Source organism: Arvicola amphibius, chromosome X (genome assembly GCF_903992535.2).
Source record: "Arvicola amphibius chromosome X, mArvAmp1.2, whole genome shotgun sequence".
Taxonomy (NCBI): Eukaryota; Metazoa; Chordata; class Mammalia; order Rodentia; family Cricetidae; genus Arvicola; species Arvicola amphibius.
Window position 1 is genome coordinate 95,838,480 of NC_052065.1, and position 22,482 is coordinate 95,860,961.

Genomic DNA, 22,482 nt, shown 5'->3' on the forward strand with positions numbered 1-22,482 from the left:
GGGGGGAGACATATTCCCACTTGGGGCGTTTCTAGGAATTGACTTATTTGGCCGCAGCACAGACTCGGGATGAATCATTAGGCTATTTCTTTCTCATCAAGTCCACTGGGTCACATTAAAGAATATGAAAGATGTTGGCTGTCTTTTATTGTCTTTTGCAAGAACTGCTTGAGTACTGGGCCCTCTAACAGGTCAGTCTGTGTAAAGATTTCCAAGAAACTAACCTGGAGAAGATCCCAGTGCACAGAGAGTTTCAGTAGATACCTAAAGCGTGAGGCTCAGGGCTATGAACAGAACCACAAAAATCAGGCAGGATGTGTTTCTCTTTTGCCTACCCTTTCTCTTTTCCCAACACAGTAACACTGTTTTCTAGACCGTTTGAACAAGTAGATACAGAGTTGGCTTCAAGAACATTTTGACAGGATTCAAGTTTAAAATGTAGGGTATCTTATTGCTTTTCTTATGTGATTTTTAACAAAGATCTGAGTGTATATACCAGAGGGGACCCTGTCACTATGAAGAGAACTCAGGAGAAGGGTGGTCCATACTCAGGGAAAACAAGGCAGGCAGCACTACCCAAGCTAAGCTTCGTCTTCCTTCTAAACATTTGGATTATGGGTACAGTCCAGACTAAGCAGTGGAATAAAATGTAGCTTTTAGGAGGGAAGACAGCCTCCTCCCACCAACAAAATTCCAAAAGATGATTTTGAATCATCCAGCTGGGGTTTGGGCGTTAAGGTGAAGACAAGAGATTCTTCAGTGAACTCTAACAGAAAGGTCAAAAGAGAAGGGATGTATCCAGATAAACATGGCAGATGAAGAAATACAAAGTAGCCAAGGATTTTCTAAGGCACTGAGGCAGTGGTGGGATGAGGCTCTGCAGTGAAAAATGAAGAGTTCTTAGGGAAATTATGGTATTTAGGGCTTTTGAAGTCTATTTTTGTCCTCAATCATTTTTTAGGGCTTTGCATTTCTTCCACAGCGAATGGAATCTATTGGGGGTAATTTAGGACTGAGAAATCCAACTGGATCTTTACCTAACTCTTCTTTCTTAAAGTTGTATCAGAAAGCTTGGGAACTTAAAAGCCATAAATTTCAAATCAAACACAGATCAATAATACATATTTCTAATAATTTTAATAAGTGCAGTTTATTAAATTGCATTTAGAGTTTTCTCTTAAGCCTGTAGGTTTTTTTAAATTGATGTTTTTATGTATAATCTGAAATTTACATGTAATTAATAACAGATGTGATGAACTAGCTTTGGCTTGACCAGCTCTGTTGAGATTTATCCTAGGAGTTCTTTGTAATGGGGATTGTTTTTCACCAATGTTATTCATTCATTTGGTTTAATAATTTACTTTTATCCTGTTCAAAGAATTGCCTTTTTGATTTATTTTCTCTCTAAAGGAAACAAAACATGCTTGCGGTTATATAAAAAGAAACCAGTTGAGCTTTTATTCCAAAGAACTGATTGACAGGATACTCAACAACCGAAGTACCAGTCAATAATGTGCTTTTCTCCTCCTTCCATCTCTGCTACTGGAGTTGGGGCAGTGGAGACCAGAGAAGAGAAAACTGGACCAATGAACGTATACGGCTGCTTATGCCAGCAGACTCATGGTTGAGTGTACTATCTGCTCAGTGGTTCTGGTTCTCAGCCAGTGATTTCTGGATCTGTTGATGGCTCACAGAAATGGAAGGATGAGCTCCTCATTTGCTACATGCAGAATCCAAATCTCTAAGATTGGAGTCAGGAACATTTAACAAGAGTCTCAGTAGAAAGCTTTTTTTTTTTTTTTAATACTTAACTATTGAGAAGAGCTTTGGAAGCGTTTGAAACCAAATACCTTTGAATGTTGGGTGCCCTGCTTATTACAGGTAAGTGGATTTTCCCAAATGACCTCCAACTCCTAGAGACAACAGAGAAAGTGCTGAGGTTGCTTCCCAAGCACAAAGGGTTCTTGTGTATACTTTCCTGGGTGCAATACTGGAACGTCCTACAAGTCCTCTCTAGTCACTTGTTCATACCCCCTTTGAAGACTTCACATTTAGTGGTCTGCATGTGAATATTCACTATTTATGGGATCAAGGGTCCTGTTTCAGGTTCAGTCTCTAGATATCAGGCATGCTGAGGATGATGGCCTTTACCTTGTCCATGTTTGTGCTTGTTATTGATGACAATCTGCACGATGGTCCCTGATGCTTGCTGGGAATCCATAAGAGCTCCCCGGTGACTTCTCCCCCCAGGAAAGCGAGGAGAACCTCCAGCTTGTCTGCTTGGTGGAGGATCATAGGGAGAACGGAGATAAGAGTGTCTCTGTAAATGACAAGAAAAAAAAATCAGTCCAAAACAAATATCGACAATAAGATGGCAGGACTTGAGTTATATACATCAGCAGCTTTTTAGTGACGAACTCCATTCTTAACTGTATGGCTTCCTAAATCAACAAAGGTGAGGCTCTGATGGCAAGAAAGCGGCACTGGCAATTTGCTGAGCTTTTCCTCTCTCCTTGTAGACTCGACTAGATTTGCAGAGAAACTCGCGAGGCAGAAAACAACACCAAAGGCTAAAGCGCCTTCTTGCTAAGAGACTCATATTTCCCAGTTTAAGAGTTAGTCTACAACACAAGGCAGAAGGTAACAGGTCACAGGAAAAGTCCAAAACGGTGTTTGAATTACGAGGAGTGATGCTTGTTGGGGAGGGCTTGCGACCTGGGTCATGAACAGTGGGTAGACTTTTTTTTTAATAGGCAGTTTGTGGGGAATATTCCAGGCAAAAGTTTCCAAATTGAGAAGGTGTAGCAGAGAACATAGAGTCCTTAAAAGGGAACAGTTGAAGGATAACATTCCAAAAGGGGGTTGGAGCCAGATCATGGAGGACTTTAAATGACAAGCTAAGGGGTAAGTACTTTATTTGGTAAATGATAGAGGTGGGAGTATGGAAGCCTTTGAGGGATTTTTTTTTTAAAGTAGAGAAGTGGCTTAATCAAGAGTTTGATTCAAAGCACTAAACCCTGTTATGTGTTAGTGAATTGGAGAAGAGGAAAAGGTGGAGGACAAGCAGGGTCCAGAGAATGTATACTGAGAGTGTAAACACAGGCTGTGAAAGAAGATCACACAGCAGAGCACATCACTGGTGCCCAACAGTGGCGTCATGCAAGGTCTCCCGAGTTGAAGACTTGTTTGGTTCACTGCTATGTCTTCAGTGCCTAGACCAATGTATAATAGCTAGACTGTACTCACTCCTAACTGTTGAGTGAAAAAAAAGTAGTTTCCCACTCCTGTGGTACAAACAAAGCAACCAGCATTGTTTCATCAAGAGATTGGGGCAATGACAAGCTCAACTGTTCTTCTCCTTCCCTGAAGCTGAGGTAGAGTGCAGGTAGCAAGGGATGGCGTGAATAAGAACGAAGCCTTAGGGATTAGAGCATTAACATGCACTGATTTGGGGACACTGGCTACGGGTAAAGAAGGGAAAGTCCATGGAAAGATCTCACAGGCACTTAAAAAGGAAGATCCTTAATCTCACTGATGGAGATAACAGACAGACTGAGATAGGGCATTCTTGACGCAACTTACCATAAGACAAATTTATATTGCTATGTGTCATAAGCACATCTTTTGAAAAAAATTGCTTTGGGAGAAGGGGAAAGTGAACAGAAACTGGAATAAAAGAACTCTTTTTGACTTCTGACATAAAACATTATTCTCTGTACTAAGAGCCCCACTCTGGCACATGGCCATAACAATTCATAAAAACAAGAATTTGCTCCAATTTGTTATCATGCACATGGATGGGATTCCCAGGGCAAATACTTCTCATTCCCATAATGGTCAATATGTCTCTTTTTGAAATAATTACTCGCATTCCACAAAGGCCATTACAGGCTGTTCTTTCCTTCTTGTTGTTTGACAACACTTGGCCAAAGCAACATGGAGAAGAAAGTTTGCCTGGTGGGTGTCCCGCTGCTGCTGAAAGAGAGGTGTTCAACAGCAATACAATTAAAGAGGGTCAGTGACCTTGGAAAAGTTGCAACTACATTATGTTCTCTGATTCACAATGGGAAGCACAAAATGCAAAACTCTGCTGTAGCACTGAGGGGTCCTATGGGCAGTGGTTTCAAACCAAGAACAAAACCAGACGCATCAGAGATTTTGAGCAGAGGATCTTTTGTAGACTGCTTGGCCCCACACATTCATCTTAAATCTGATATGTCCCCACAGTCTTGTCTGTTTGAATACTTGGCCCTTGGCTGGTGCTACAGACTATGGACCCTTTGAGATGTGAAATCTATCTGGTCGAGGTGGGTGACTGGACGTGGACCTCTGAGACTTATACCCCCCCCCACCCAGTTCCAGTATGGTTCTCTACATCTTGGTCCAGCCTCATCATGTGAGGAGCTCCAGTGATTGCTCCTGGGACTACAACTCATGCATCCCTGCCACCGTGCCTCCTCTGCCACAATGGGTTAATACCTCCTGAAGCTGTGTGTCAAATAATCTTTCTTCCTAAGTAGCTTCTGTCAGCTCTTTGTCACAGCATAAAGAGTAGTGACTAATAATACATCATGTCAGACTTGGGCTTTTCAGGTAGAGAAGCTGAGAAAAGAGAGGAGAGGGCATGTATTCAGAATAACAAGGTTGAGGCAGGAACTGATGAGGCCACGGAGGCGAGCTGCTTACTGGCTTGTTCTCCATGCCTTACTCAGCCTGCTTTCTCAAAGAACCCATGATCACCAGGCCAGGAAATGCACCACCCACAATGGGGCATCCCCTCCTTCGATCACTAGTTAAGAAAATACCCTATAGGCTTGCCTACAGCCCAGTGCTAAATGATCAATCCACCTTAGAACAAAGGAAAATATTTATTTATAATAAAGTGGAACCATCTGGCCATTGTGGTCTACCAGTCCCAAACGTTCGCTCTTCTTGCTACAATCCTAGATTAAGTCATCCCTTATGGAAGTTAGGGGGGATAATGAGGCTGAAAGGTAAGATATGGGGCTTCTGAGGAGCATAAACGGAAGAAAAGAAATGGATACCATTCACCAGCAAGCCCACTGAAGTGGTTTCGGCGCTTACTGCGGAAGCTGAACAGCAGAACGTGACTGGAGCTGACGTTCTGAATGATATCTACCTGACAGCAATTAATGCAATTGCTCTCAAGTTCTTACCTAAAGAAAAAAACTGGGTTGAAGGAAACAGGCAACTCCCAACATGGAAAACTGAGATTGCTACTGTTCCTTGTAAGGATCTTTATACAATCTCACTCTAGATTAGACAGAGTGGAAAGGGGAAAATCTTTCCCTGATTGTGAGAATTCAATCTCTCTGGTGGGATAAATGTTGCTTTTGTTAGATCCTGGAAACGTTGCTTTCCACCTTGTCCACAATTCTGCACTAGTTCCAAAGGAGCAGTGTTCAGAAGGCAATACTGTCAAGTAGAAAAGCAAACGGACACTATGTACGACCACTGCTGGAGCTTTGGTATGGTGCTGGCAGCATGGAGTGTGCAAGTCAAAACTAGTCCCTGTGATGACAGTGAATGCCAGGCCAAGTGACACAGTGATGTTTGCATCTGTCATTCAATAGCAAAGTCTGTGAACTCTGTCATCATACCCTCTCTATTTATGAAAATAGCTGCTCTATAATTACCTACTCTCCTGATTTATTTCCAGTTTCTAAAGTTTGATAAAATCACCTAATTTTATCTATTATTAAACTAACTCATACCATGGAAAAACATGAAATAGCACAGAAGATTAAGTTAGGAGGGCAAAGTCTGCTTTCCCTCATGGTTACTTCTGTCCTTCTATTACTATTCTTATCATGTTGATATATGACTTTTCAAATAGTTCCCATTTATACATTTTTAAAAGCACATACACATTTTATATTTGTTTTATTATATTTTTGAGTTTTTCTGTTTTGCTACATTTAAGTACAATTTTACTTTTAAAAATTATTACTTTATTTGCTCTCTGTGTGTGTGTGTGTGTTTGAGAGAGAGACAGAGAGAGAGACAGAAAGAGACAGAGAGAGAGAGCAAGAGAGAGCAAGCATACATGTACAGTGGTATGGATGGTTGTGTGTGGAGGTCAGAGGAAACCTTGAGTTGGTCCTCTCCATTCACCCTGTGGATCCTGGATATAAAACCCAAGATTAACGTCCAAGTGCCAGCTGAGCCATATTGTCAACCATGTTATATTCTTATTAATAACTTTCACAGTATCCTAATGATTGGGTGTATATAGCCAAGCCTATATTGATATATATTTATGTAAATTTGCTAAATATATATGAAAACAATGCTACAGTGACATTTTAAAAATAGTTCAGCAGGTACATTGAACACCTGTTTGTGTGTGATGACAAACACCTTGGAACTTGGAAACACTTTTATAAGTCCCTTAATGTGACCTGGAACTTGCTCTGTAGACCAGGCTGGCCTCGAACTCACAGAGATCCACCTGCCTCTGCCTTCTGAGGGATTAAAGGTATGTGCCACTGTCACCTGGCTTCCTTTTCAAATTTTAAGAAGTTTGAAGAATATCTCTTCTTAGACATTCATTCTTAGAGATGTTCTGATTTGTTAATTGATTAAATGTACACAGCCACACATACACATATTCCTACTTGTCAGGCTTTTTCTAAGATTTGTGCTAAGAACAGAAATAAGGGTAATGGTAGGAGAATCTGGCCCACAATCTTTGTTTTTCTTTCAACTGCATGACCAAGAACCCTCGGGTTTATAAGGAATCTGACCAAAAGGATGAAGTGGACTATATTAAAATCCCATAGAAATCATTCATTCTTAATAATATGGGTGGTGACTGTCTTCCTTAGAGAGAACACACAGACAGAATTGTCAGTCATCTGAAGAGAGCATCTACTTCTGATCTAGACAAAACCCTATGGATGCTCTTTGTTCATGCTCTTGCCCTAATTACAGATGATAAATGTTTAGAGGTCAGTGAAGACATCATTTGATTTTTTTTTTTGAGGAAGGAGAAGAAAGTGATGTTAGAAATGGGTCCATTTTTTTGGATTTGATGGAGACTTTTTTCCATGGGGGAAAAAGCTTGGCTTGCTGTTGTAGAGTGTGGAAATACTGGAGCTCTTCACACTTACTGCTTCTCTGTTGGCAGGTTGCCGGAAGATATCACCATCAGAATGTTCCCACGACAATTCTCCATCTCCTGTTTATTAAAAAGAAATAAGAAAGAATCAAACATACATATAAGGGAAAACTATCACCCTTTTGACCCAGCCACATTTTTGAAATTATGTTTCTAAAGTTCTCAAGGCATTTTAGCTCTTGTGGCTACCCTTCAAGAAACAGCACTGAACGATTTCTCTGGGTGGGTGGGTCTCATGATTTAAAACAACTCAGAGGAAAGTTATCATTTTTTAAATAGATCAACTGGTAACATTATCCAGAATTTGGAATATAAAAGGGAAAATAATTGATTTTCTCCTTAATATAGCCATCATCATCACTTTCGTTTATTTTATTCTAGTGACAGTTAAGTATTTTACAGATTGTATTTAACATGTGTTTATACTATCCTTAAACAATGAATTTTGAAGTTTTCAATGGTCAAGTCTTAAGTTAGCCATTATGTCTATGAGAAGTCATGAACTGATTTAAAAGTAAAAGTTAAACTTGCTATGCAAGAAATATCCAAGATGTTGTCTTTTTATTTTTCTTTTATTGTTTTATAAATTCACCTAAGTGCTCTATTTTCAATGATTGGTTCCACTCCTCCTTTCCCCTCTAATTTTTCTCATGTCCCTCCTCATTCACTCTCAAATTCATGAACTCTTCTTTAGTTATTATGATACAAACACACACACACACAGGTATAGAGATAGGGAAAATCTAAAATTCATATGGAAGCCAAAGCAATCTTAAATAAAAAGAATAATGCTTAAGGGGGTTACCATGGCACAATTTAAGTTATATTACAGAACTATATAATAAAATAGCACAGTACTTTAATTTTAATAAGTCTTTAATTTTGATCTGACACATTTTTCTCTAGATCAGTAGTTTTCAACTTGTGGGTCTTCACCCCTTTGGGGGTTGAATGACTCCTTCACAAAAGTTGCCTAACCATTAGAAAACACAGATATTTGCATTATTATTCATAACAGTAGCAAAGTTACAGTTATGAAGTAGCAATAAAAATTATTTTATGGTTGGGAGCCATCACAACATGAACTGTTTTAAAGAGTTGCAGCATTAGGTAGGTTGAGAACCACTGCTCTAGGTCTATATGATCCATTATTTGGACAGTAAAACACCTGTTACTGAAGTCTTCCAGAATAGCTGCTGAGGCGGAAGTAGGCCTGAGTCAGAGACCTCTGAGGGCCAGGCATAAGTCAGTGACCTCTGAGGTAGCAGGCTTGAGTCAGCAACCTCTGCCAGAGCAGTCCTGAACCAGCAATCTCTACCAGAACAGGCCTGAGCCAGCAAGCCCCCCAGGAACAGGTACAAGGGAGCAATCACTGAGTGAGCAGGCTCAAGCCAGAGACCTCTGTGGGTCCAGGCGCAATTCAGGGACCTCTAAGGAAGCAGGCCTGAGCTAGAGAACTCTGCAGGCCAGGGCCCCAGTCAGGGACCTCTGCAGGAACAGGCCCAGGCAAGGACATCTACAGAAACAGGCCTGAGCCAGCCACCTCCACCAGAGCAGGCCTGAGGCAGTGATCTCCACAGGAGCAGGTACAAGAGAACCAACCGCTGAGGGAGCAGGCCTGAGCCAGCAACATCCACTGGAGTAGGCCCAAGCCAGCAACCTCCACTGGAGCAGGCCTGAGCTAGTGACCTCTGCCAGAGCAGGTCCAAAGCAGTGACCTCAATGGAAGCAAGCCCAAGCAAGCAACCTCCATGGGAGCAGGCCCGAATGACCGCCAGTATTGCAGTGACCCCAGAGAGTGCTGAGCAACCTCCAGGAACACCAAGTGACCTCCAGGGTGACTGGAGCTGTGGCCCTGACTGCGTCATAAGGTGCAACCATCTGAGCCTTGGATCCACTGGCACCTGGAAGACTGATCGCCAGAGACACAGCTCCAACTACACCAATCAGGAAAAGATGGGTAGACAAGGTAAGACCACACTCAACACCACAAAGAGAAACACAACACCAATAAAAACTAGTGGCTCTACAACAGCAAGACGTGAACAGTCAAATATAGACGAAGAAGAAGAGAATGACCTAAAAAATAACTTTAGGAGAATGTTTGAGGCCCAAAGAGGAAATGAAAAATTCCCTCAAAGAAATGGAGGAAAAGATGCAATCAAACAGGTGAAAGAAACGATTAAAGACTTGAAAACCAAAACAGAGACAATAAAGAAAACACAAACCGAGGGAGTTATAGAAATGGAAATTATGAGAAAAGAATCAGGAAGAGCAGAATACAAGAGATGGAAGACAGAATAGCTGCTGCTTCGTTCTAAGACAGGGTCTTGCTATATAGTGGTGGCTAACCTGAAACTCACTATGTAGCCCATGCTGTTCTGGAGCTCATGCTCCTTCCTTCTGACTTAAGTTGGCATTACAGCTGTGCATCACCACACCCAACTCAGAGTAACTGATTCTTAGAGAAAGATTTTATGTCAAGGTTTTGGGAGGCCTAAGCATATAAAAGATAAGGGTTTTCATAAAGTGATTGAAAATAAAAACAAACTGGGTAATTTTCAAGATGCTTTGGTTACCTATGACTATATAAGCATATATGTAGATATGTGTGTGTAGAACATATATATGTACACACACACACACACACATACACACACACACACACACACACACACACACACACACACACATCAACTAGCAATTGAATGGGCTAACACAGAACATAGAAGAATAGAAAGAATTTTCTGTTATAATTCATCTCCCAAGTTTCAAAAACCTAGAAGCTAAATAATAAGATTTTAACTGTTTCAGATACATGTTAGTACTGTTGGGGAAATTCATGTAATTTTTCAGAACTTGAAAAAGCTTGAAAATGAGCTTGATAGCCTTCTGGTTTAGCCTCACACTCGTAGGATTATAGGCTGGAGCTACAGTGCCTAGCTCATTTACTTAGTTCTGATTGCCTAAAGGACTTAGTATCCTACACTGTTTGAAATGTAGAGAACTTGAGACATAATTTTGTCCAAGTGTTACATGGAACAGATGGGAAACCAAAGCTCAGAAAGTAGAAGCTATTCATAGTTAAACAATGTTCATAGAAATTAACACCCAAATTGCAGGCCCCTAGATTCCTGAATCATCATGTTGATCTTATAAAAGCATGGTTTACTCTTTGTTATTTGTGACTGCATTGCCATCAAATGATGGAACCAGGAAACCTCTGACAACCCTGGTATTTCTTTTCCCCTCTTTTTCTCCTAAGTACTTACAAGTGCCTTGTATTTTTAATACTTTAATATTTTGTTCTTTTCCTGTTTTCTACCATTATAATTCCACCATGAAAATCAAGATTTTTATCTATCCTGGGTTTTGATGTAATAATACCACTGACAATAGCAATTGGCACATAGTATTTATTCAGCATTTGCTAACGAGTGAATAACAAAGTGTTATAAATATTTTCCACTGCTAAATGTTTCTTGGTCCTTTGTGGACAAACTGTAAATTTCTTAAAATGAGAGGTTATGCCTTACAGTATCTTTATATCTTCTTGGTCACTACTTTCCAAAGTGTGGTCTTTGTCATAATCTGGGAATTTGTTAGGCACTAAAAAGTTTGGATCCCACCCCAGACCTACTGAATCAGAAACTATGGGATAAGTGCCAATAATTTAGGTTTTGATGAGCTCTTCAATGGAGTTGGATGCATACAGAAATTTAAAAATAGCCGGGCTGGAACAGCTGGTATATTGCTGGGTACATATCAGTGGCTTAATATGTGACTGAACTAAACTGCAGTAAAAAATACCAAATTAAGTGTGGGGATGGAAGAACAGTTTTCTTTGTGTGTGGGTGCAGATGATAGGCAAAGACTAAATGAAGACCCATGTGGAAACTCTGGCTACAGTGGGAGTTGGCTATGACAGAAAATAATGCTGAAGAGTCAAATAACAAGCCCTGAATGGTGCATAAGTGGAAAGATTGATGCTATGGCAAGCGAGACAAATTATGCTGGGCCCTTGCTCTCTATATGCTCACATTCAATTTGGAAGTGACTGAATGTCAGTTTAAGATGTAGTTTAAAAACATATGAAGGTCAGAAGCTGGAAAAAACAAATGGAATATATATATACACACACACACGCTCAGGCCATATGGAGTTGGGAAGATGGACAAGTCAGATGGAATCATGGGAAAAGCATTGAAATGAACAATGGCCTATATTTTTTTAGAGGTAGATGCAGAAGTGTTTACAGGGACATTGCTGGTGTGGACAGAGCACCTTAGCTGAAATGAACGACATTTGCAAAGCAGCAGCACTTTGGAAATAGCAAGGCACACTGAAGTAAGCAGGAAGAAATCATTTATAGTTTGAATAGAAATTTAAGATTGGGAAAATATGGAGCTGGTAACTGATTGGAGAGGAGTGGGAGAAGAGGGGGGAGGTGAGAGTGGGGGTGTTGTGGAGGTTAAAGAGGGGATTGAAATAATTTGAGACATCAAAAGCAGGATGAAAAATTCAGATTTCATCCTGTTATTAATTTTAAGGTAGAGGGTCCTATAGTACAAATGGTACCCGAGGAAGTGTCTTCTGGCAGCAGAGTGTAGCCTCGCTGGGGATCACTAAAACCTTAGAGTCCAAGCAGGAGGCAGCTATAGTAGCAGGTGACAGTCCATGCTGCACAGCAAAAGAATACTGATAGTAGATGTGATCAGAGAGGAAGAAAACAGAGAAGAAAAAAGAATAAAGAGATTGTCAGCTTGAGAAGCTAGAGAGGTGTTCAGTGTCCTTGACAGTGACAGAGTAGGGATAAATGAGATTTGCATGACCTGTTTTAGTTGGCAATGGTGGGTCTGAACTAAATGAAAGTAGACGAGAAGGATGATTAGAAACGAGAGAGGGATTTACCAGCAAATGGTAAAATGGAATGCAATAAAGCTACATGATATGGCTCCAAGCCAGATCTGAGCAGCTGAAGAGAGAAATGAAATTACCAAACAAGAATCACAGGGCAGCACTCTTCAGCACATTCATTTTTAAAGATTTCTTGACTGATATTAGCAAATGAGTGGTTTCTTAGCCTAGCCATCACAGAAGTTCAGTTTATTAGTTGTAGGTACTGGAGTTTTGAAAGAGTTTCTCATTAAAGAGCCTTAAAGTACTTTGAGTCCAGTCAAACGGCAGAAGCATTACAGAAGCATGCAGTCACAAACAGGCAGAAACTTAAGATGGTAATGCAGATGAGATAAGGCAGTGTCAAGCATGCAGCAGAAGATTAAGGTCCTGCAACACAAGAGTAGATGAATGTGCCACAGCCCTGTCTTTGCAAATCTGAGGACGTGTGGACAGACAGATATGTGTAAAATGAAGTATCTTACCAACTTAAAAATTACTGGAGGTATTATTTCTGAGTATACACAGAGGGATGTTTTGTTTACTTATGCATTCTATACAGTGTAATATTAATATATAAAATAAAATGACATATAATGCATAAATTATCTATACTACATATAGTAGGAACAGCTAGTATTTCTGTCACCTTTGAGATTTGTAAGTCATTAAAATGATATTACCCAAGTTTGAACATTTTAGTTAATGGCTGCTAAAGGTTTCCACACGTCAGTTATCCTCTTTAATTGAAGTCATCACCAACATACTGAAAAGATCATTTTAGATGCTCATACTTTGTGTATCTAAAAGTAGCTTTCTAGGCCTGGGTAGTGTCTGTTTGAATAGCTAAAAATAGATACTGCATATCCGTTTATAATCTTAGCTATTAGATTGTGGGGAAAATAGGCACCAATACCCTAGAAAACTGTTTCATTTTCCTTACTCACTGGACAATTTGTCTTGAGTGATATGGAACTTTTTTCTTTCAACCATGGCTTTGAAAAAAGAACAGTGATTCTAATGGGGACAGATGGATTCTAGTTAATTCTGAGAAGCAACAAGATGTAATTTTAACCCATTTTTTAGACCAAAAGGAAAAACAACTCTAGTGTACTGTATGTCAAACAACATTCATTTAACCTTAAAGGCCACATGTGTTGTTCATTCAAATCTCAATTATACTCTGAGTGGTACCCTATGGGCCTGGAATGGCTTGGCTTGCTGGTAATGGGAGAAATGGAGAACAAGTATTTGAAAAATGGTCAAAAGCTAGGCTGAATTTCAAACTGTTTATAACTTCCACAACTTCCATTAGTCTCTGGTTTGCTTGAGCAGGTCAAAGAAGCAAATTCTGCTGTCTCAAAAAGACTATGTGTATAACGAGATTCTGAAATACCCATGAAGACAGATCCCCAGCAAAAAAAAAAAGTATGCCAATTTGTAATCACTTCTGAGCCACAAAGAAGATCAGAAATACGGTGGCAATAAGGCCCAATTTAGCTAGGCTAACCTAGTTTTATTGTCTCTCTCTTTTTATCTGTCAGGCACAATTACTGAGCCTTCATCTCTTGATTTCTGAAATGTCTGGTTAAATGGGGGAAAATTCTGTACTCACTCTAATCATCATTTTAAAGACATGAATCATTAGGGTGGGGGTTGGTATCCTCATATTTTCAGAGGAGTGAGTTAAAACCAGTAGACCCATGGCGAACAGAGAAAGAGTTTTGAGGGAAAATGGAAGATCAAGCACAGAGAAAGCCAACATGAGATCTCCACCTGCTACATGTAAGGCAATTACCCAGAAAAAATGAATACTACTTTTATAAAACTACATTGTGTGCATGAACCCATTTGAGGCTCAGCTTCAGGAGGCACAGGGTACAGAAACCAGTAAGTGCCTGGTGTGCATATCAACACCCTAGTCTTTCAATGGTGATGTGGCTAGACAGATCCAAACCCATTGTTAAAAATGGGGCCATAGCTTCCAAGAGTCCCATACTAGCCCATAGAAACAGAGTCATCACAGAGACTGTATTTTCCAGTAGCCTCGCAGATAACAAGTTCTCAAAGTTGTGCCATTTCCCCAAGTTGAAAGGCAACATAGATTAAATGGCTAAGGGTGCAGAGAAGAACTGCAGAGTCCAGCTGCAAATCCTAGCTTGTCTTTCTGCGTGTGTGACTGTGGACAAATCCATCAACCTCATTGTGAGTCATTTTCCTTATTATTAAAACAGATACATTAATGTCTACCTTATAGGCTTTTGAAGGATAAATGGGTTAGTGTATGTAGAAAATGCTTGGAACAGTGCCTAGCACATGGAAAATATCATACCGGCATTGTCTATTGCCCTTCCTCCATCCTTTCTCTCTATTGCTTTTTCCTCCTTCCCCTCAAAAAGAGCTAGGAAAAGCCCATAGTGGGAAAAACCAAGCTCTGGTAACTCCTACAAATGTGTATGTATTTAACAGAAGAAAGAGTTTCGATTAGATAAGCGTGCAGAACCTAGTAAGGAGATAATTTATGCCCTCACATAGAAAGCAACAATTTGTTTCTGAATCATCAGATGTCAAGATTCTGGATATGAACATATATACACAGAGATATACACAAGACACACACACACACACATACGTGCAGGGGAGTTCATATTTTCTAAGCTTGCTTATGTTCTTTTATATTTATGACAGATCTTTATTTTTATGTTTTTAGGGCATAAGGTTTTGTATATTACTTAAAACCCCTTATCTCATTTAGCTAAAACAAAACTCCAGAGGGTTACTATCTGCTTCATTGGGAAGCAGTTCAATTTTCATAGCTATAGTATAGTGTTCAAATTCCACGTATCCAAATAGAAGTTTGTACTATCGTAACAGATTTACAAAAAAAAAGTAAGCAAGATAGAGAAGGGAAGCTACATGGTCTACCAATGTTGATGCTTTGGTCACCCTGGAATGAAAATGACTAAGATCTTTTTTCTTTCTCTCTATAGGAAGTCTTTGGCTTTGTTTTATCTGAAGAAGAGTGGCATCTTTGATAGAAATAGGGGGCATGCATCTGCTTTTAGCAGCCAAAAGACAAAAGAAAGTGAATGTAGTCCTGCTAGCTGTGAGAAACAACAGGTGATTATTACACTGTCCATGTAACCTGTGCTGTGGAGAGAGCACACTGTAAAGTCTTATGATTAGAATCTGAGTAATTGTCAAATACTATGCCTCTTCTTGGCTTTACTTTTCTTTCCCATGGGTCCTTACCATTTCCTTACATTGGCAATCAAGAATTAAGATTAATTCCTATAAAAGATTGAGTCTAGGCTCATAAAAAACTATTCTAATGTGAGCAATGTGCACATCTAATGGTGAGCGTCTGGCCAGCCAGAAGATTCCTAGAAGTACAGAGATGGGGGATGGGGCTAAGAAAATGTGGGTTTAACCACCAATAAAGAAATAATTGTTGGGAAATACTGCCCTGGGAATTCTTTATTTTTATAACCAGACTCACACAATCACACAAACAACTACTACTCCACAGAAGGATGGGATGTTATTGATCCTGACAGGATATCCCAGATGGCCAATTAGGACACTTGACTACTAATTTAAATTCTATAGGAAAGTCAGTGCTGTCCCTCTGTCTAAAGGAAGAAATAGCCTAGAAATAAGATACCTTCCAGAAAAGAACAGGATGTCCAACGAGTGGGGGCCCTGAGATAGATCACCATCATGTAGAAATAAATTCTGAGAGCAAACAACGGGGAGAAAACCAAAACAACCCAGGAAGTTTCCATGGAAGAAGAATGGTTTTAGTTGGGGAAAAGAAAGCAGGCATCGTTGGAGACATCTCTAAGATGGTTCCATATTCCTGACCACAAGCAATGCACTTTCTAAAAAATAATACTAACTGTAGTCAGACTTTTGTGTGCTTTGAAAATCTGGTATTTCAATATGTTTACAAGTATAAATAGATGAGAATATACTAAGTTAAAAAATATTTTACTTTAGTATAAATATTGAAGATGTACTATTCCCTTTAAATCTGTATGAGACACTGTTACTAACTATAGATATAATTGTTAATGGATCTCTATAGCCTATTCATTTTTGAAGGAGAAACAGAAAGCTGTTAGTGAAGAACATACATAAAGGTTCAGTTGCACAAAAATGGCAGTGATGGAGATAGACCTTAGAGATGCCTATACACCAGGCAAGTACTCTACCGCTGAGCTACAGCTCCAGCCCAAATCTTGCTTTTCAAGTCATGTTTCCCATCAGCAACGTTTTCCTCCTGATCAGGAGTAGATACTAGTGTTTCTGCCAAAAATATGGGTCAAACTGGAAACAAGCCAAGCCTGCTTTGTGAGGTTTTATATTTGGTATACTGTTATCATCTCATCATTTCCCCTCATTTTTATTGTTTTGGGTTTTTGAGACAGGGTCTCACTATGTAGTCCTGGCTGTCCTAGAACTCACTGCATATACCAGATTGGCCTCATACTCACAGAGATCTGCCTGTTTCTGCCTCTCAAGTGCTGGGATTAAAGGCATACACCACCACACCTGGCTTTTCCTTCATTTCTAAAACTGAAAAACTTTCTAGATTTTTATAGTGTTTAGAAAAATGGAATATCACACACACACACACACACACACACACACACACACACACACACACACACACACACACTCCTTCCCTGATGATCCTTAGATATAGCCAAGGTAATTTCTGAGCTGCCATTTTGCTGCTTCTGGGAAAAACAAACCAAGAATCTTAAGTAAGGGGCTTCAGTGATGGCTCAATAGTTAAAATCACGGGCTGCTCTTCCAGCAGATCTGGGTTTGATTTCCAGCACCCACATGGTAGCTCACAACCATCTGCAACTCCAGTTCTGGGGAATCTGATGCTTCTTCTGGCCTCTATGACTACTAGGCACACACATGGTGCCCAAACCTACTTGGAGACAAAATATTTATATACATAAAATAAATAATTATTTTAAAAAGAAACTTAAATAAAATGGCAATATTCTTGAATACAGGAGAGTTACTTTTAAACAGGTTTTTTCAGCTTTGGTATCCTTTAAAGAGTAGAAAAATCTCAGTCTAATGAAAAGAGACTTTAGCTTTTTCTGTAGGTTCATTTAAAATGAATGAATGCTGGGTGGACATGCATATTGGATTAATTAGCTTGTATTGAACAAGCTGTGAGTTTAACTGCCTCATCTACCTCCTAGTCAGCCCTGAACTTGAAACCAGGTAAAGAGCATTTTGTAATTGTGTCTGTCTTCGATTTTTATGAAATCCGCCAGAAAGATATATGGTTAATTCTATGCTAGGAGAAGTAGGGTAAGAAAAGATGGCCCTTTATTTACAGAAGTGCCTAACTCAGAAGACAAGACACAAAACAATGAATAACACAAGAAGATACTAGACTATTTTAAATATAAAACTCTATTGCTATAGTTTAAATGTGGTTATATACAGATTTGGTTGTGATAGTATTGGAAGGTTGGTGTTAGAGTGGTGAGCATCTTTCTTTAGAGACTGGGTCACTTGTGAGGGTGGGATAAAACATCTCATCTTTTTATGTATTCTTCCTTGCTCCTGAAACTATCAGTTTTTCATACCACTTTTTGTCATGAATGGAGCAGCATGTGACTCTTACCTAGCAGACAGGGTAGCCCAATTTTGAACTTCCAACCTCTAGAACTCTGAGAGAGACCTCTTTACTTGACAAATGACCTAGTCTCAGGTATTGTGTTACATCAACACAAGAGAGACCAAAGCATGTATGATGCAGCCTAAGATCTACAATTAGTTAAAAAAGGAAATCAATAAGCTACATACATTAGTTGGAACAACTAGAAGTGGAGGTTCATTAACAGCCAATAATTCCTCAGTAGGAGGTAGGGAGAGAGAATTGTAGGGAAGAAGGGTTTCAGGAGGAGTGTGGATGGGATAAGAGAGGGAAATAAGGGGTGAATACAAACAACATTTATTTTATATGTGTATGTAACTGTCAAGCAATAAATTACAAACTATTTTTAAAAAATTCAGTCTCAGCTGTGCCCCTGAAAAATGGATTGCATTCTAATAGGAGATAGGGGGTGTCATTTAAAGCTTGTGGTGGAAAAGGTTGGAGATAGGTATATAACACAAGGGAAATGGTTTATGCTGGGCTACAGGGTCTGGTTATATATTCATGTAAAAGAACTGATGAGTTGAAGGTAAGGGAAGGGCCAGATTGTTTTCATGCTCTTTAAAACAAGGCAAGCTCTTCAAAGAGCTAGGTGTGGTGGCATAGACCTATAATCCTAGCTTTGGGGAAGCTGAGGCAAGAGGACTGTAAATGTGAGGCAAACTTGGGATATACAGGGACTTTCTGTTTCAAGTTAGAACAAGAACAACAACAACAACAACAACAAAACAACAACCCTGTCCACTCACTTAACCAAACAAATAACAAAAGATTAAAGTATTAGGGACTACATACAATGTAGAGCAAACAGTACAAACAGCATGGACAGGATTGCTAGTTTGATGGGACCATCAGGAATTCAGAGACTCAGAGACTATAGGACTGTCACCAGTTTTATCATAGCAGTTGCTGGAGAGGAGATGCTTCAGGAAATTCTGTTCTACTCTCCAGATTAGGACACCTTATTTTTTTCTGGAAAATAGAAGTATTTAGCATATAATGATGCAAGTAAATTAAAAAGTATCCCAATAGTTAAGGTGGTAATTACTAATTTGGAACTTTGGAATCAGAATGACTAGGCTCAACTTTTGATTCTGCCTGCCTCTTTTACTCTGTCTGGGACAGATAACTTAGAGTCTTTGTCTCCACTTCCTAGCTTTGGAATAGGAATGAAAATAGTTCCCACTACTGTTGTGAAGATCAAGTGAGTTACTTCATACATAAGCATTTACGTGTTGGCGGTTGTATATATAAGTGTGACATATCCACACGATGTATAAAATACATGATTGGCTTTGAATACATTCAGCAGCTTACCCCCAAATTCTTCTCCCTTGTTCATAGTCCAAGTACATAGCCTTCCCCCTTTGACTTGGCAACATAGGCAAGAGACGAGAAGCCCAAATGATAAATGGTGGGGGGAGTGCTGGGTGTGTGTTTAGTTTGAGGTCTGTCTGCCCCATATATGGCAGTAGTACAATCTCCGAAGAGATGTTTTCTTCTGATAAAGTTTCCCTTACTGTTCTAGCGGCTGTTTGCACTATGCTTTCAATCCAGATGAGGTTTGCCGAAGTGCCAGCAATGACACGTATCCTGCCAACACTCTCCTGACTGTCCCAGCCCCACAGACATGTCTAAACAACTGAGGCCGAGGCTGAGATTCAATCTGAGTCTAGGATTGCTGTCTGACCCAGGGAGAAAGGCGAGAATTAGTGTTTGGTGACAGTGCGGACAGGCTGTTTCAATGGGGCCCTTTATATGAAGGTTTGCAAGTTCAGCACTCAAAAGATTGTTGTTTTTTTTTCTTCAGTATTTGGCCTGCAGTTAGGGTGGTCAGCATAGGGAAGAAGTGTCTGGGCTCCCTGCTGTGTGAGTAATATGCTTCGGCAAGATACACCTTTGTACAAACATCATTTCAACAGAAAAAATAACTAGGTGCTTCATAAATGGGAACTTCAAAGACATTTCAAGCACATTACATACAACTCAAAGATGTAAAGAAATTGGAGGCACAGAAAAAACAATTTTTATAAAAGTTGGGGATTTAGTCTTTATAAAGAAAGATGAAAGAAAGTGGCACATTACAGCTGGGGATGCCAAAGGAAGAATGTAGCGAACTGTCAAGCTACGAAGGGACAATGTACCATCAGTAGTAATGAGCTTTCATCTGCTGCTTCTGAGGACTCGCTAAAAGGGAGCATTTCAATCATGACAAGTGAATTGAAGACACTCAGTACCAGGATCTGTTCCCACAAGAAGGACTAGAAATAAAGCTCTGTCTGTGGAGATTAAATAAATAAAAGGCAAATCTATCAGACACAGGAAGGCTCCGTTCTACTTAACTTCAGGATAATTGCCACTTCTTAAGCAATCACTCTGTATGAGGCCTTCTCCCAGCACTCTATGCCCGCAGTTAATCTTCACAACCACTGTGGGTGGTGGATACCATCACATCCTTCATTGTTACAGCGGAGAGATCCCAGTCTCTGGGTGGTTAAGTGGCTTGTCTAACGGACAATGTAGATGGTGGTCCTACAATGTCAAATCCATGTCCTTCTGTCTTGAGAGCCTGTTTTCTGTTGCACATAGCTTCTTCCATCTAAAAATACTCCATCTCACTATGTCCTTTCTTTTATTAATTATTCTCCAGTTTATATTTCTCATATCCCCCTTTCCAAACAAAACAATCTTGCCCTAATGACTGGATTAGAATGCCCAGCTGATTATATTAGCAACTCATGCATATCTCAATGCAAAATGGACTTTTGGACTTTGGACCATATTAAAATTAATCTGGAACAAAGGTCAAAAGGGAGGAGAGGGATGTTATCTCAACTTCAATTATTCTGACAAATGTAATAACAGCACCACAGCACCACACACACAGAGTGAGAACCAGGTTGGGAAAGATGCATGTCCTTATTGAGACAAAAATCTAATTAGGCTGTAATCGAATCCCTATTGACTTATAAGGCCTGGGCAAGTAGAATATTAAAAGGAATGAGGATACATGGGTAGCAGAACAATTAGATGACCAACGAATCAGAGATTGAAGCTGATCACATTTATGTCCATTTGTCCCGGTTTCAGACTTTCAGCAAGCTCAGTTTCATTGCACAATGCAGATAGCAAAGCATCACTGATGACTATCCTTCCTCAGGGATCTTTGGTGATGGAGGAGAGTTATCTGTCTATGTTACTTTCATTGGTTAATTAATAAAGAAAACTGCCTTGACCCTTTAAGAGAACAGAAAATTAGGTAGGCGGAGTAGACAGAACAGAATTCTGGGAAAGAGAGGGGAGACACTTCAGGCAGTCACCATATGCAGTCTCCATGCTTCTCCTCTCCGAGATGGACGCAGGTTAAGGTCTCTCCTGGTAAGCCACCCCTCGTGGTGCTACACAGATTACTAAATATGGGTTAAAGGAAGATGTGAGAATTAGCCACTAAGAGGCTGAAACTATGGGCCAGGCAGTGTTTTAAAAGAATACAGTTTCCGTGTAATTATTTTGGGCAAAGCTAGCCGGGTGGCGGGACACAGCCCGCCGCTTCCTTCTACACTTTGGAGTGTTTTGTCTAAGTGCTGGTCCACACAGCACCATTTTACTGCAGAAAGGATCGTAATTCAGTTTACATACTGACTATTGGGCCCTACTCCAAGGTCACTGAAGGTGTGGTCCAGATAGGTATCAACATGATCCTTATGAGACAAAAACAGTGAGTGAGAGGAGAGGGTGAACATGCAAAGGCAAGAGAACCCAGGAATGGTGCTTAGATTTATGTCTGAAATATTTTTAAGTATGATATATGTGAGGATAAAGATTTTATTTATTTATTTATTTATTTATTTATTTATTTATTTATTTATTTATTTATTTATTTATTTGGCATGCTAACTCGTTTTCCCTCCCTCCTCTCCTCCCATTCCCTCTCCCATCCCCCACTTCCCTTCTACCTCTCCCCCCATTCACTTCTCCTCTGTCTCCATTCAGAAGGGGTAAGGGAGGATAAGGACTTCTGAACAGAGGTGTAGCATAGCTAAGGGCATCCTTTTGAAAGAGTAAGATGGAAATAATAAATAGGGTTCATCCACCTAACTTCCACAAGGAAATGGCATACAATTTCTTCTGATACAGTGCTCCTTAACTGTGGCTACCAATTAGGATCACTTTCTTCTCCTGGTCTGGGAGTAAGTCCACCATGACAGTTCCTATGTACATCCATGGTTGAAAAGCAATGATTGATACATATCACATTTCTCCACTTTTCATTATTGATTCCTCAGGCTATCCTAGACTGTCCTAGACCCTTTCTTGCATTATCCCACTTAAAGCTCACAACCGTTTTCTTTACTGCGGAGACTGTTAGACAGGTTTACAGTGGTCATTGAGCTAGAAAACAGCCAGGCTGGGGCTAAAATAGAAGCATCATGATCCCACAGGCTACACTTAGGACAATTTCTCTTCAATGTGGTCCCAAGAGCGAGTCCCATCCTCCCATACTGGAGAGGTAACTCAATCAACCTCTCTGGGCCTCTCCTCCCATATTATTGCCTTCCTTCAATAAAACCTGGATGAAAGAACCAGTGAGCCCTTTTCAATGGCACCCTGCAGCGCTCTTGCTCACAAATTTCCACTGCTTTCCCAGCGCATGTAAAACTGAAATCCAAATTCCTTTTCCGCAGCCTCCGTAGCCTTGCATGTTCTAACTTCTGCTCATCCCTTCAGCCTCATCTCATCTCGTGCCAGTCTC

At 40.0% G+C, this 22,482-nt stretch overlaps 1 protein-coding gene across 4 annotated transcripts in view; it reads right to left on the reverse strand.

Moving 5' to 3' along the window:
* The window catches only part of Chrdl1 (chordin like 1), a 111,223-nt gene that overhangs the window by 12,232 nt on the left and 76,509 nt on the right, over positions 1 to 22,482 (reverse strand). For all 4 annotated transcript variants that reach the window (XM_038316847.1, XM_038316848.1, XM_038316849.1 and 1 more), the window contains exons 7-8: positions 7,134 to 7,201; positions 2,152 to 2,320 (exon numbers count right to left, since the gene is read on the reverse strand). In XM_038316847.1, the coding sequence (XP_038172775.1) occupies positions 2,152 to 2,320; positions 7,134 to 7,201 (237 nt within the window). The remainder of the gene's footprint in view (positions 1 to 2,151; positions 2,321 to 7,133; positions 7,202 to 22,482) is intronic.